General features: G+C 51.1%; 1 protein-coding gene across 3 annotated transcripts; it reads left to right on the top strand.

The window, feature by feature from the left end:
• Positions 1 to 7,349: 7,349 nt before the first annotated feature.
• On the top strand, positions 7,350 to 14,762 carry LOC119951081 (interferon-induced protein with tetratricopeptide repeats 5-like). 3 transcript variants are annotated; one of them, XM_038774127.1, is made up of 2 exons: positions 7,350 to 7,482; positions 12,981 to 14,762. In XM_038774127.1, the coding sequence occupies exons 1-2, from the start codon at positions 7,478 to 7,480 to the stop codon at positions 14,431 to 14,433; spliced, it is 1,458 nt and encodes a 485-aa protein (XP_038630055.1). In that variant the 5' UTR covers positions 7,350 to 7,477; the 3' UTR covers positions 14,434 to 14,762. The 3 variants fall into 3 exon arrangements, with proteins under 3 accessions (XP_038630055.1, XP_038630056.1, XP_038630057.1); XM_038774128.1 differs by lacking the exon at positions 7,350 to 7,482 and adding an exon at positions 8,863 to 9,173; XM_038774129.1 differs by lacking the exon at positions 7,350 to 7,482 and adding an exon at positions 9,259 to 9,288.
• Positions 14,763 to 15,420: the final 658 nt, after the last annotated feature.

The raw sequence follows: 15,420 nt of genomic DNA, 5'->3' as shown, positions 1-15,420 counted from the left end.
GGAAGGTGAGACTTCACCATTCTGGTCATTAGTATTATTATCATAGAATTTGCAGTGCAGAAGGAGGCCATTCGGCCCATCAAGTCTGCACCAGCTCTTGGAAAGAGCACTCTACCCAAGCCTACACCACCCTATCCCCATTACCCAGTAACCCCACTCAACCAACTCTAAGGGCAATTTTGGACACTAAGGGCAATTTGGCTTGGCCAATCCACCTAACCTGCACATCTTTGGACTGTGGGAGGAAACCGGAGCACCCGGAAGAAACCCATGCACACACGGGGAGTACGTGCAGACTCCTCACAGACAGTGACCCAGCGGGGAATCGAACCTGGGACCCTGGAGCTGTGAAGCAATTGTGCTAACCATTATGCTACCGTGCTGCATTACTTATTAGTAATGTACTCACCTATGGCCTGTGATGTTTTCTGGCAGAAGACCTTATCGGCCAAGAGGTACATGTCCAACCCCAAGTGGGGCACTGTGCATGGCCCATCTCCAGCCTCACAACCACGTAATGTGGAGCATGGACGGAGATCGCTATTGTGGAGTATTCCACCCTTACTATTCCTGGACGCACCGATTTCCCCACAGCAAAAAAATCTATCCTTGAGTATGCTTTGTGGAACAGCGAAAAGAATGAGAATTCCTTCCCACTGGGGTGTAGGAATCGCCATGGGTCCAGTGCCCCCATCTGCTCCATGAATGTTCCCAGTTCCCTAGCCAAGCCTGTCCTTTTCCCCGATCTGGAATTCGATCGGTCCATCAGTGGGTCATGTACACAGTTGAAGTCAACCCCCCCGCCACGATCAGTCGGTGTGTGTTAATGTTGGGGATTTCCGTCATGATCTTTTTCATGAAATCTGTAACATCAAAGTTGGGAGTGTACACACTTACTACTGATGCTCCAGTGTGGGCACTGCTGACCATGAAGTACAGTCCCCCTGGGTCTGTAATCATCCTCGTTACTGTACACCTCATCCTCTTGCTAATCAGTACGGCTATTCCCCTAACCCTCGTCCCAGATCACAAGTGGTATATCTGTCCCGCTCAGCCCTTTCTTATCCGCAGTCGGTCCTTATCCCTCAGGTATCCCTCTTGCAGGAAGACTATGTCAGCTTTCAAACTTGCAGAAAAGTGGGCCTTTAAGTCCCCTGACATTCCAGGAGATAATCCTGGTGTGGTGTGTTGGTTCCCCCGCTCTTGTGGGGTCGACCATGCTTACCTGGTGGATGTGCCCCTGTACTCCAGAGTTTCCCTTAGTGCAGGGGACTGTCCAAAATGGCTGCGGTCACTGTTCTCACCATGAGGTCGGGCCCCTGGGCTCCGGGGTTTCCCTTTGTCCAACATGCCCATCAACTATATATACACCATGAGGGTGCGCCCCTGCACTCCAGGGTTTCCTCCCAAAGTAATTGCTTGCAGAGCCATCTTGTCTCCACGGGCTGTACCTTACCTGCTGAAGCTAATCCGAAAACTAACTCTTTTTGTGTACTTTTCCTCCCTTGACCCCCACCCATACACCCCCTACTCTGCATTGCCCTTTCCCCATCTCCCTTTATGCGTTTCTCTTCCCTGTCCCTGTGGGTCCACTGACCAGGTGCTCCCTCCCTGCCGTGAAGTGTGCCTTGCCCCCCCCCCCCCCCCCCCCACCCTTGCTGTCTGTCTTCCCGTGCTAACTATCCCTGCTAGTATGGTGGCTCCCCTCCCGGGGCAAGTCTAGCCCCTTCCTTCTAGCCGCTGACTACCCGGTTTCCAGATTAAACCTTCACCTGTCCTTACTCTTTTCTGTGACCAAGTTGTTTGATCAGAGCGAGGCAGCACAGTCCCACGCTAACACATTCTCATGCCCAGCGCAGGATCCTCTCATGATCCTGATATTGGTGGAGCTTCGTGATGATCGCCCTCGGCAGCTTCCCGGCTTTGGGTTTCGGCCTGAGGGTGGTGGGGGGGACAGGGCTGGTTATCGGGGCGGTGATGGATCACTCACCAGGTACACCCTACCACATGGCACCCCCACATATCTGGCCTCGTCTCCTGCTGCCTCTGTAGGCGACCCTGTGGGTAAAATCTGGCCCGTGTCCACCTTCAACTCCCGCACCCCACATCCCCGGCCTCCCACCACTGCCACCAACCCAAATCCTACACCCCCTTTCTGGACCAAGCCCAGCCCATCCCTCAGACCCTTCAGACAGAGGCAGTTTGGAGTGTTGGTGAATAGGTGTTTAATACTGCTATGTACAATAACTGGCCTAGCCCCTATCGTTAACCGATGTGCTTCACCCATGCCAACTTTACTGTTGTTTACCCTTCGAATATTCCGTGTCCTAATGCTCCGTCTAGGAGGAGGTCCCCAAGGCCGTACATCAGATATGGAGGCAGCCTGCTCTGTGTCCTGGGTCCCCCTTGGTGGCCTTCCTCTGGAGTAACCCAGCCTGCGTGGGCCCAGCAGTCTCTGGGCATGTGACATGGTGCCACGCATATTTGCCCGATGCCCATTGGATGCGCCAGGGACAGGTGGAGGCAGATTCAGACACGCTGAGGTGTTCCAGCACCTCCTCTGTGGGAGTTACTGGCACAGGCCCCATCACCCCCTCCTCCATCGGTGGACCGGATGGCCCCTGGGCTACTCCTTGGGATGGGGTGCAACCAGAGTGAGCTCCGAGGGCTCCGCTACACCTGGCGCTGCCAGTCCTGGAGCCGGCTCTTGTCTCAATCAGGGTCTTAATACTTGTGGCCATGGAGCACTTGGACTGTGCCACATTCCTCTGGGACTGTGCCACATCACTCAGGGACTGGCTTAGACCAGCCAACGCCAGGCCAATGCTCAGTGCCCGCAGCCATGGCCTGCTGTTACTGGGCCACGCTCTGGAGCACCACTGCAATGTTTATATAGCCCTGGTATATGGCTGCCTGTGATACGGCCGCCCTGTCTTGTGCATCGGCCAACGCCTGCACAGAGTGCCCCAGACCTTGGAGATCTTGACAAGTGACCGATAACTTTGCACGCAAGGCCTCCACCGCAGATGTCACTCATGTGGTGTTGGCCTGAGTGTCACACATGATGGGCACCGCCTCCTGCTCCTGCAAGTGGTTGGGTTTCTCCAACTGTACCTGCAGGCACTGGGTAGTTGCTGACAAACCCTCCTGCAGTCCCTGCCTCTGTGCCTACATCTCCAGCATTGGTGGGACCATCCTTTCCAGAAGTCCAAAATCCATCCGGACGGCAGCTAGTCCCAGAGGTCAGTTTGCCCTCTGACTGTCGGTCCCCATGAAGGTTCCTACCTCCACCATGTATGTTGTGTGCACCAGAGAGTGTCCCAGGAGCCCCCTCACCATACTGCCCAACCGAGGTGAGTGTCTCTGGGATGGTGGAGAGTGTTGGTGAAATCAGTATCGAGAAGTTGGTGTTGACCCTGGTTGGTGCTTCGAGGAGTGCGGGGTTGCAGCTGGGGGTGCGGGGCACTAGGAGGTACCGACTCATCACCAAGTGAGTTGGGTGGTTGTGGCTGGGGGCAAAGGACCCCAGATGGACCCGCCTCATTACCAGTTCCACCTGGCACCGCTGCTAGCCTATTAGTATGCCCTGAATTGCTCCACAACCAGGACCCCATCGCGACTGCAGAACCCCCGTGATTCAGTCCTGGAATCAGCACTTAGTCTGTCAAAAGGAGAATCCCGCCCAATATCAGCACTCAATCTTTTCAGGTGGGCAAATACCGTCAGCCTTTTCACTGGGTCCTTCACCCCCCCACCTTACATTCCAGATGACCTACGAATTGGGGGCTCCCCCCCACTTTGAACTGAAGTCAGCTATTTCCACCAAGAGGGGTCATCCAACTACTGCTTCGAGAGTACAGTCACCAGGTCCACCCAAGGTGGCTGCGAAAGTAACTCTGAGCCACGCTGGGTACAACACCCTAAATCAAACTCCACTCATAAAAGGGCGGCCTTAGCCGTATTTATTGCTGCCCACTTCCTTGCCAGCAACATCTTGATACAATCTGATGCCAAGGCCTTCCCATTTATAGTCTTGATGTTCCTTAGCCCATCTCAGGAACCGCTCCTTTTCCTTAAAGCTATGTAACTTTACAATAACAGCTCCTGATGATTTGTCAGGACGGGGCGTCTGTCAGAGTGTCCGGTGGGCTCAATCCAGCTTGGAAGGGGATGTGAATCCACCCTCCCTCACCATCTTCTCAAACATCTTACATAAGTATTCTGTGGGAGTTGGGCCTTCCAATCCCTCTGGCAACATCTATATTCTGCCTCTTAGAATGATTCTCCACATTGTCCATTTTGGCCTTCAGTGCTTTATTCACCCCAGCCATATGCAACATGTCATCATCTGGAGAGGCAATCTGGTCACTAAGCCGCGAAAGAGAGAGCTGCCTCCACTCCCTTTATCGCAGTGCCATGCGCTTTAACCAACTCATTGGTTTTCTCCAATGCCGACCGAATGGGAGCCAGGGCCACTTCTATCGACTGTCTTTGCTTCCCGAATTCAGCCGCCAAGATGACGGTAAGCATCTCGGCCAAAGGTGGAGTGGATGGAGTTGCAGCAGCAGCCTCCACCATTTTCTCCAAGGAAGAGCGCCGAGACGCCTTCCGTTATCTCGATGACTTTCTTTCTTCAAATGTCTTTGCCCTGGTCCTTCTGGGCATTTCCCTTATCTGGGCACTTTTTACCATCAATCAGGTGGGGATTTGAAGCAAAAATACCCCCAGACACCAGACAAAAAGGGTTAAAAATGCAGGAGACACCTCATGTGCATCTACCCTCTACATACCACCGCCGGACGCCCAACCCAGCAAAGGATTACACACAACACATGGCCAGGACGGGAGAGAGAGGGCTGCGAAACCTGACTCCATATTAAACTGGAAAGCGTTCTGATTCCCACCCGTTGATTGCTACTGTCAGGGACGTGTAATTTAGGGGATACAGTCACATGTCATGGATGTGTAATTTAGGGGATACGGTCACATGTCAGGGACGTGTAATTTAGGGGATACAGTCACATGTCAGGGACGTGTAATTTAGGGGATACGGTCACATGTCAGGGATGTGTAATTTAGGGGATACAGTCACATGTCAGGGATGTGTAATTTAGGGGATACAGTCACATGTCAGGGACGTGTAATTTAGGGGATACGGTCACATGTCAGGGATGTGTAATTTAGGGGATACAGTCACATGTCAGGGACGTGTAATCTATGTGGGAATGGATACAGTCACGCGGCAGGGCCACAGGGGATATAGTTGCATGTCATGAACGTGTGATCCAGGGCAACGGTCTCATGTCAGGCATGTGTAATCCAGGGGAAAATGATCGCATGCCAGGCATGTGTAATCCAGGGGAATAAGATTGCATGTCAGGCATGTGTAATCCAGGGGAATATGGTCGCATGTCAGGCATGTGTAATCCAGGGGAATAAGATTGCATGTCAGGGATGTGTAATCCAGGGGAATATGGTCGCATAGAACAAAGAACATGCAGTGCAGAAGGAGGCCATTCGGCCCATCGAGTCTGCACCGACCCACTTAAACCCTAATTTCCACCCTATTCCCATACCCAATCACCCCTCCTAACCTTTTTGGTCACTAAGGGCAATTTATCATGGCCAAACCACCTAACCTACATGTCTTTGGACTGTGAGAGGAAACCAGAGCACCCGGAGGAAACCCTCGCAGACACGGGGACAAAAGTGCAGACTCCGCACAGACATTGACCAGCGGGGAATCGAACCTGGGACCTTGGTGCTGTGAAGCCACAGTGCTATCCACTTGTGCTACCGTGCTGCCCATACCCATGCAAGTCAGGCATGTGTAATCCAGGTGGATAAGATTGCATGTCAGGGATGTGTAATCCAGGGGAATAAGATTGCATGTCAGGGATATGTAATCCAGGGGAATAAGATTGCATGTCAGCGACATGTAATCCAGGGGAATAAGATTGCATGTCAGGGATGTGTAATCCAGGGGAATAAGGTTGCATGTCAGGGACGTGTAATTCAGGAGAATAAGACTGCATGTCAGGGACATGTAATCCAGGGGAATAAGATTGCATGTCAGGGATATGTAATTCAGAAGAATAAGGTTGCATGTCAGGGACGTGTAATTCAGGGGAATACGTTCACTTATCAGGGACATGTAATCCAGTGGATACAGTCGTATCTCAGGGATGTGTAGTTCAGGGGGATATGGTCATGTGTCAGGTACTTGTAATACAGGTGGGTCTGTTAACATGTCGGGTACATATAATCCAGGGAATACGGTCAGATGTCTGGTACTTGTAATCCAGGGGGTCCGCTAACATGTCAGGTACATGTAATCCAGTGGGCTATGGTCACATGTCGTGACGTGTATTCCAGGGGAATAAGGTCGCACGTCAGGGACATGTAATCCAGGAGCGTTGTGTCACATAATAATAATAATCTTTATTGTCACAAGTAGGGTTGCATTAACAATGCAATGAAGTTACTGTTAAAAGCCCCTAGTCGCTACATTCCGGCGCCTGTTTGGGTACGCTGAGGGAGAATTCAGAATGTCCAAATTAGCTAACAGCACGTCTTTCGGGATTTGTAGGAAGAAACCGGAGCACCCGGAGGAAACCCACACAGACACAGGGAGAACATGCAGACTCTGCACAGATAGTGACCCAAGATGGGAATCAAACCTGGGACCCTGACGCTGTGAAGCAACCGTGCTAACCATTGTGCTATCGTGCATGTCAGGGATGTGTAATCCAGGAGGGTAAGGTCACATGTCAGAGACGCGTAATCCAGGGGAATATGGTCTCATGTCAGGCATATGTGTTCCAGGGGATACAGGAATTCTCTTCAGGGCCACATAGAACAGTACAGCACAGAACAGGCCCTTCAGCCCTCAATGTTGTGCCGAGCCATGATCACCCTACTCAACCCACGTATCCACCCTATACCCGTAACCCAACAACCCCCCCCTTAACCTTACTTTTATTAGGACACTACGGGCAATTTAGCATGGCCAATCCACCTAACCCGCACATCTTTGGACTGTGGGAGGAAACCGGAGCACCCGGAGGAAACCCACGCACACGGGGGGAGGACGTGCAGACTCCACACAGACAGTGACCCAGCCGGGAATCGAACCTGGGACCCTGGAGCTGTGAAGCATTTATGCTAACCACCATGCTACCCTGCTGCCCCTAATCCATTGCATGATGATCCATTGCTATTACTAATCTGGCTTTCTGTGGTAAAGCACAGTGTGACTGTATTGGCAGCATTCCTTCCTGCTCAGTCATGTTGCTTCACAGCTACGTTTTTTAGTTTCAGTTTCAATTCTCATTGAGGAAATGATTTGAAGCAATTCACTGCGGGAAAGCAAAACAGAGCTGGAAAACAACACAACAAATACTCTCCTCGATCAACCTGTCGAAGCTGAGTTAAAGCTCAGAAAGCAATTCAGAACGTTTTTCATTCAATCAGCATTATGAGGTAAAGTTCACTCGAATTACTTTACTCCTGGAATGTAACTGTCGACTGTTGAACAAGGAGGGGCAGCACGGTAGCATGGTGGTTAGCACAAATGCTTCACAGCTCCAGAGTCCCAGGTTCGATTCCCGGCTGGGTCACTGTCTGTGTGGAGTCTGCACGTCCTCCCCGTGTGTGCGTGGGTTTCCTCCGGGTGCTCCGGTTTCCTCCCACAGTCCAAAGATGTGCGGGTTAGGTGGATTGGCCATGCTAAATTGTCCGTAGTGTCCTAATAGTAATGTTAAGGGGGGGGGAGTTGTTGGGTTACGGGTATAGGGTGGATACGTGGGTTTGAGTAGGGTGATCATTGCTCGGCACAACATCGAGGGCCGAAGGGCCTGTTCTGTGCTGTACTGTTCTATGTTCTATGTTCTAAAGAGCTTGTTTTCAGGAATAAAACAGACTTTACAAAGCAGTTCGATCACAGGGAACTGGGATTAGTTTTCTCTTTGTTCTGGGGGTGTGAGCATTGCTGGCTGGGCCAGCATTGATTCCCCATCTCGAATTGCCCTTGAGAAGGTGACGGTGAGCCCTGTGAACTGTGCAGTCCAGCTCGTGTCAATACACCTACAGTGCTGTTAGGAAAGGAGTACAGTATTGTGGCCAAGAGTGAAGGAACAGCAATATGGGGCAGAATTCTCCCAAAAAATGACTAAGGAACCAATCTAACCGAATTGCAATCTAAGGAACCAATCTAACCGAAGTCCCATGTTGAGCGCATTTAGCCGGGCGTTTCTTGGCGTTCGCAGCACTGAGAAACGTCATGCTATCTAACGGAACTTTGTTGTAACGCCCCGCTGAGGCTGCACTTATTCCCATTTCCTGCACTGAGGAGCTCGGCTCGCCGGAATTCCGCAGTGCAGGAGGAGATCGAGACGCCATTTTAAAATGGTGCCTGACCTCTTGACCTCCGTGACGTGAACTCTGACTCCCTTCAAAGCACCAGCTCACCTCTCAGGGGGCCCTCGCCCTTCCCCCCCACACTTCAGCTCTCATGGGCAGGGCATCTCTGTGCCTGATCCCTGGCGTTTAAAAATGCCAGCCTAGCACCTTGGCACTGCCAGCCTGGCACCATGGCCGCGTCCCTGGCAGTGCCATCTGGAAAGCTTTGCAGTGCCAGGCTGGCGCTATTTGTGGGGACCAGCACTAAACAGTGTGGTCTCTGAGACGAAAGGGACTAGCTGCCTCACTATAATATGCGGATTTGCCGAAAACTGACCCCGCCCACAATGGACGAGATTCAGATTGCGACAGCTTGCGAGCTCCCGTTAGATCTCGTGAGGCTCTGGTGACATCATGTAAAGAGAAAATGCATGAAAATTGGCAAGGGGGAAGATGGCTGCTGCGCCCATTACACCAGACATGTTGCCCGTCGGCAAACAAATGGATAGGCCATTTGAGTGGCAGGACCAGGAAATTAAAGAATCCTTTAAAGCCGCTTTTGAAGAGGCAGGCTTTGAGTCTGATCCGTGAACAGTTGGTGTGAACTTCAAACGTGGTGAAGGCACAAGGCGCGATGCTGAACGGGGTGGAAGAGACATTGTCAAGGCACGAGGATTGATTCCCCTCGGAGGAGTCAGAGTTGCTGCTGTTGGCAGAGACCTGAGATTTGAAGTGGAGGACCTCGAGAATAGCTCACGGTGGTTAAACCTCAGGTTGGTGGGGCTGCCAGAGGGAATGGAGGGCTCAAAGTCGACCCAGTATTTCTCCGAGATGCTTTTTCAGCTGTTGGAAGGGGATGAAGGCTTCCCCCCTCCGGAATTGGATAGAGTACGTTGGCCGCTCAGGCAAAAGCCAAGATCGAATAAGCCACTGCGCGGGCGGTGATAATCCACTAACCCAATTATCAAAGGAAGGAGAAGGTCTTGGAATGGACAAAAAAGATTTGGATAATTGACTGAGACAGGCATATGGTCTGAATATATCAAGATATTGGAACTGAGTTGGCAAAGAGGCGGCTGCCTTCTATAGGACAAAGGCATTATTTTATAATAAGGGCATGAGGCTTTGGGTGGCGTACCCGGTGCGATTATGGATTAGAATGGATTCAAATGATCAATTTTTTAAAAAAAATAATTTTTATTAAGATTTTCACAAAATATAAACAATAAAACAATATTAACAAAACAGCCATGGTAAAAACCCATGAACAACAACCACCCAACTACAAAAGCAACTACAAAAACAAAAAAAAAGCAAACAACAAAAAGGAAAGGGATAACACCCGCCACATCCAACAAACCCATGTACCCAATTCTCCCTCCCACCGAACCAAACCCCCCCCCCCCGGGTTGCTGCTGCTGCCGGCCTATTTCCCTACCATTCTGCCAGGAAGTCCAGGAAAGGCTGCCACCGCCTAAAAAACCCCTGTACTGATCCCCTCAGGGCAAATTTCACGTTCTCTAATTTGATGAACCCCACCATATCATTGATCCAGGCCTCCAGGCTTGGCCTCGCATCCTTCCATTGAAGCATGATCCTCCGCCGGGCTACTAGGGACGCAAAGGCCAGAACACCGGCCTCTTTCGCCTCCTGCACTCCCGGCTCCACTGCAACCCCAAAAATTGCGAGTCCCCAGCGTGGCTTGACCCTGGATCCCACCACCCTCGACACCATCCTTGCTACCCCCTTCCAAAACTCCCCCAGCGCTAGGCATGCCCAAAACATATGGGCGTGGTTCGCTGGGCTCCCCGAGCACCTAGCACACCGGTCTTCGCCCCCGAAAAACCTACTCATCCTCGTCCCAGTCATGTGGGCACTATGTAGCACCTTGAACTGTATGAGGCTAAGCCTCGCACAGGAAGAGGAGGAATTTACTCTCCAGGGCATCCGCCCATGTCCCCTCCTCAATCTCCTCACCCAGCTCCTCTTCCCATTTACCGTTCAGTTCCTCCACCGAGGCCTCGTCTAACTCCTGTATTACCCGGTATATGTCCGAAATCCTCCCTCCTCCAACCCACACCCCCGAGAGCACCCTGTCCCATACCCCACGTGGAGGCAACAAGGGGAACCCCTCCACCTGCCGCCTGGCAAACGCCCAAACCTGCATGTAACAAAACATATTCCCCGGGGGGAACCCAAACTTCCCCTCTAACTCCCCCAAGCCCGCAAACCTCCCCTCCACAAACAGGTCCCTCAACCTGCTAACCCCTACCCTGTGCCAGCTCAGAAATCCGTCATCAATGCTCCCTGGAGCAAACCGATGGTTCCCCCGTATCGGGGCCTCCATTGAGCCCCCCACTTCTCCCCTATGCCGTCTCCATTGCCACCAAATTTTGAGGGTAACCGCCACCACCGGGCTCGTGGTATACCTCATTGGAGGGAGCGGCAACGGCGCCGTTAACAGCGCCTCCAGGCTCGTGCCCACACAGGATGCCATCTCCATCCTCTTCCATGCTGCCCCTTCTCCGTCCATTACCCACTTAAACACCATCGCTGCGTTGGCAGCCCAATAGTACCCACAGAGGTTGGGCAGCGCCAGCCCCCCTATCGCTGTCCCGTTCCAAGAACATCCTTCACACCCTCGGAGTCCCATGCGCCCACGCAAATCCCGTAATACTCCTGTTAACTCTCCTAAAAAAGGCCTTCGGGATAAGGATGGGGAGGCACTGGAACAGGAACACAAACCTCGGGAGCACCGTCCCCGCCAGTGACAACGGTAACATATCCCATCTTTTGAACTCCTCCATCTGCTCCACCACCCTTGTGAGGTTGAGCTTGTGCAGGGCCCCCCAGCTCCCAGCCACCTGGACTCCTAGGTACCTGAAGCTCTTCCCTGCCTGCTTCAGTGGGAGCCTATCAATCCCCTCCTCCTGATCCCCCGGTGCACCACGAACAACTCGCTCTTGCCCAGGTTCAGCTTATACCCAGAGAAGCCCCCAAATTCGCTGAGAATCCTCATCACCTATGGCATCCCCCCCACCGGGTCCGCTACATACAGCAACAGGTCGTCCGCATAAAGCGACACTCGATGCTCCTCCCCACCCCGCACCAGGCCCCTCCAGTTCCCTGACTCCCTCAACGCCATGGCCAGGGGCTCAATTGCCAACGCAAAGAGCAAGGGGGACAGGGGACACCCCTGTCTCATCCCCCGTTACAGCCGAAGGTACTCCGACCTCCTCCTATTCGTGGCTACACTCGCCATCGGGGCCGCATAGAGCAACCTTGCCCAACGGACAAACCCCTCCCCAAACCCAAACCTTTCCAACACCTCCCACAGATACCCCGACTCAACCCTATCAAAGGCCTTCTCCGCATCTAATGCCACCACTATCTCCGCCTCCCCTTCCACAGCCGGCATCATAACGTTGAGGAGCCTTCGTACATTAGTATTCAACTGGCTTCCCGTCACAAACCCCGTCTGGTCCTCGTGAATGACCACCGGCACACAATCCTCTATTCTTGTGGCTAAGATCTTTGCCAGCAGCTTGGCGTCTACATTTAGCAGCGAGATCGGCCTATATGACCCACACTGCAGAGGGTCCTTGTCCCACTTCAGGATCAAGGAAATCAGAGGCAGTGACATAGTTGGGGGCAAAGCCCCCCCCTCCCTTGCCTCGTTAAAGGTCCGGACCAACACGGGGCCCAACAGGTCCGCATACCTTTTATAAAATTCGGCCGGAAACCCATCCGGCCCTGGCGCCTTCCCCCACTGCATGCTCCCTATCCCTTTACCCAGCTCCTCCAGCTCAATCGGCGCCCCCAGTCCCTCCACCTGCCCCTCCTCCACCCTCGGAAATCGCAGTTTGTCCAAGAAGCGCCCCATTCCCCCCCCCCCCCCCCCCCCCCCCCCACCGGGGATTCAGACCGGTACAATTCCCCATAAAAGTCCCTAAAGACCCCATTAACGTCTATCCCCCTCCGCACCACCTTCCCAACTCTATCCGTCACTCCCCCAATCTCCCTGGCCGCATCTCGCTTTCGGAGCTGGTGTGCCAGCATCCTGCTCGCCTTCTCCCCATATTCATACACCGCCCCCTGTGCTCTCCTCCACTGAGCTTCCGCCTTTCTGGTAGTCAATAGGTCGAACCTGGCCTGAAGGCTACGCCTCTCCCCCAGCAATCCCTCCTCCGGATGCCAGCATTGGACTGGGGTGGGCACAGTAAGAAGTCTCACAACACCAGGTTAAAGTCTAACAGGTTAGTTTCGAATCACTAGCTTTCGGAGCACAGCTCCTACCTCAGGTGAATCATTCACCTGAGGAAGGAGCTGCACTCCGAAAGTTGGTAATTCGAAACAAACTGTCGGACTTTAACTGGTGTTGTAAGACTTCTTACTGTGCCCACCCCAGTCCAACGCCGGCATCTCCACATCATTGATAATCATTGTGTGACCAGAGGTTTGAGGCTCACTGAGTCCCAGAGTCAGGAACAGCTCTCAGATAATAAAACTGGACGGAGGGGCTTATAAAATGGTTCAGTTAGTCCAAGATGGAGTTTGATGGGTTTGTTTTTCTCTTGCAGTGACCAAGAGAAGGATTTGTTGAAAGAGAAGCTTGAACAGCTTCAATGTCATTTCACATGGGGGCCACAGAAAGAAAATATTGACTTGGATGACATGAAGCAAAGATTAGAAGATTCAATTCAGACAAATGAGAAATATCAACCCAGGTTTTACAACCAACTCGCTTTTGTAAACTGTCTGCAAGGAAACTGTGAGGAGGCGATTCAAAACTTAAAGGATGCTGAAAAGTTTCTGAGGGAGAATCATGAAGATGAATTTGATAAAAGAATCATCATCACCTATGGAAACTATGCCTGGGTATATTATCACATGGAACAACTGACAGAGGCTCAGTCCTACCTCGACAAACTGGAGAGCATCTGTAAACAATTTCCTGATGCCTCTCGGTACACAGCAATGATACCTGAAGTATACGGGGAGAAGGGTAGGTCACTGTTGAAGTCTTCTTCTCAATATTATGAAGAAGCAAAGGAATGTTTCAAGAAGGCTCTGGAGGAAGACCCGGATAATGTTGAATGGAATGAATGCTATGCGATTGTTCTTTCTCGTCTGGAAACATTTTCTGGAACCCAAGAGAATTGTGAACCCACTCAATCAATAAAGCTGTTTAGACGTGTGCTGGAACTTGATCCAGATCACGGTGAAGCCATGGTGCTGTTAGCTCTAAAACTACAACAGTCCAATCAAAGTGAAGATGCGCTTGAATTAGTTGAAAACGCGTTGCAGAAGTCCCCTGATCTCCCACATGTGCTTCGCTATGCAGCAAAATTTTACAGATTAAAGGAAGATCTAGACAAAGCTGTGGAGCTGTTGAAGAAAGGATTGGAAATAACCCCACACTCTACATTTTTACACCATCAAATAGGTCTGTGTTACAGAAAGAAATTATCGTCAGTGAACAAAAATCCACGTAGCAAAAGACCTGGTGACCCTGCTTTTCAACAGAGAGCTGAACTGATTGAACTGTGTAAGGATCATTTTAAAAAGGCTTTTGAACCTCGCCCATTAACATTTATTAGGGCACAGCTGGATTTTGCCAGAATCTGTTCATTAAATGAAGAATATGAAAATGTCGAGGAGATTTACAATAATCTCCTGAAATTTCAAGATATACGTCCTGAAAATAAGCAGGCAATATGTTTGGATGCTGGATTATTTGAACTGCATCAGAAAAAATCGGAATCAAATGCCATCACGCGTTTTCTAGAAGGAATGAAAGTCGATTATAACTCAACGGAAAAGAAAAGGTGCCGTGATAACTTGAAGTTAATATCAGAAAGACAAATTCGCAGGAATCCGAAAAACAGCAAGGCCCATGGTGTCCTTGGCTTAATGCACCAACTGGATGGGAAGAAGCGCGAGGCTGTTGAAAGCTTTGAAAAAGCCTTGGAGTTGGATCCTGACAATGAAGAATATCTAAGTGCTCTTTGTGAATTACGCCTTTCCATCTAGAATAAAGAACAATACAGCACAGGAACAGACCCTTCAGCCATCCAAGCCTGTGCCGAGCACGGTACCTGCCTAAACTAAAACCGTAAGCACTTACGGAGTCCGTATCCTTCCATTCCCACCCTATTCATATATTTGTCTGGATGCCCCTTAAATGCCGCTATTGTACCTGCTCCCATCACCTCCCCAGGCACATATACTTCCATATATTTACCACCCTCTGTGTAAAAAACGAGCCTCGCACATCTGTTCTAAACTTTTCCCCACGCACTTTAAACCTATGTCCCATTGTACTCGACTCTCTTACCCTAGGAAAGAGCACCTGACTATCCACTCTGTGCATGCCACTCATAATCTTGTAAACCTCTATCAGATCGCCATCTCAACCTCCGTCGTTCCAGTGAGAACAGGCCATGTTTATCTAACCTCTACTAATAGAGGGCGGGGAGAGAGCGGGTAAATGGAGTTGAAATCAACCATGATTGAATGGTGGAGTGGACTCGATGGGCCGAATGGCCTTACTTCCGCTCCTATGTCTTATGGTCTTATAATAGCTAATGCCCCCCATACTGGCAACATCCTAGTAAACCGCATCTGTACCCTCTCCAAAGCATCCACATCTTTCAGGTAGTGTGGCACCCAGAATTGAACACAATATTCCAAAGGAGGCCTAACTAAGGTTCTGCACAGCTGCAACATGACTTGCCAATTTTTATAGTCAATGCCCCGACCAATGAAGGACAGCATGCCGAATGCCTTCTTGACCACCTTATCCATATGCGTTGCCATTTTCAGTGATCGGTGGACATGCATGCCCAGATCTCTTTGCCTGTCAATACTCGAAAGAGATCCACCATTTACTGTGAAATTCCTACATGCATTGGACTTTCCAAAGTGCATTACCTCCCACTTGTCCACATTAAATTCCATCTGCCATTTCTCCAACCAGTTAAAATCATGCTGTGTCCTCTGACAATCCTCTTCACTATC

This window comes from Scyliorhinus canicula, chromosome 16, assembly GCF_902713615.1.
Source record: "Scyliorhinus canicula chromosome 16, sScyCan1.1, whole genome shotgun sequence".
Taxonomy (NCBI): Eukaryota; Metazoa; Chordata; class Chondrichthyes; order Carcharhiniformes; family Scyliorhinidae; genus Scyliorhinus; species Scyliorhinus canicula.
This window is presented reverse-complemented; position numbering and strand designations above follow the sequence as displayed.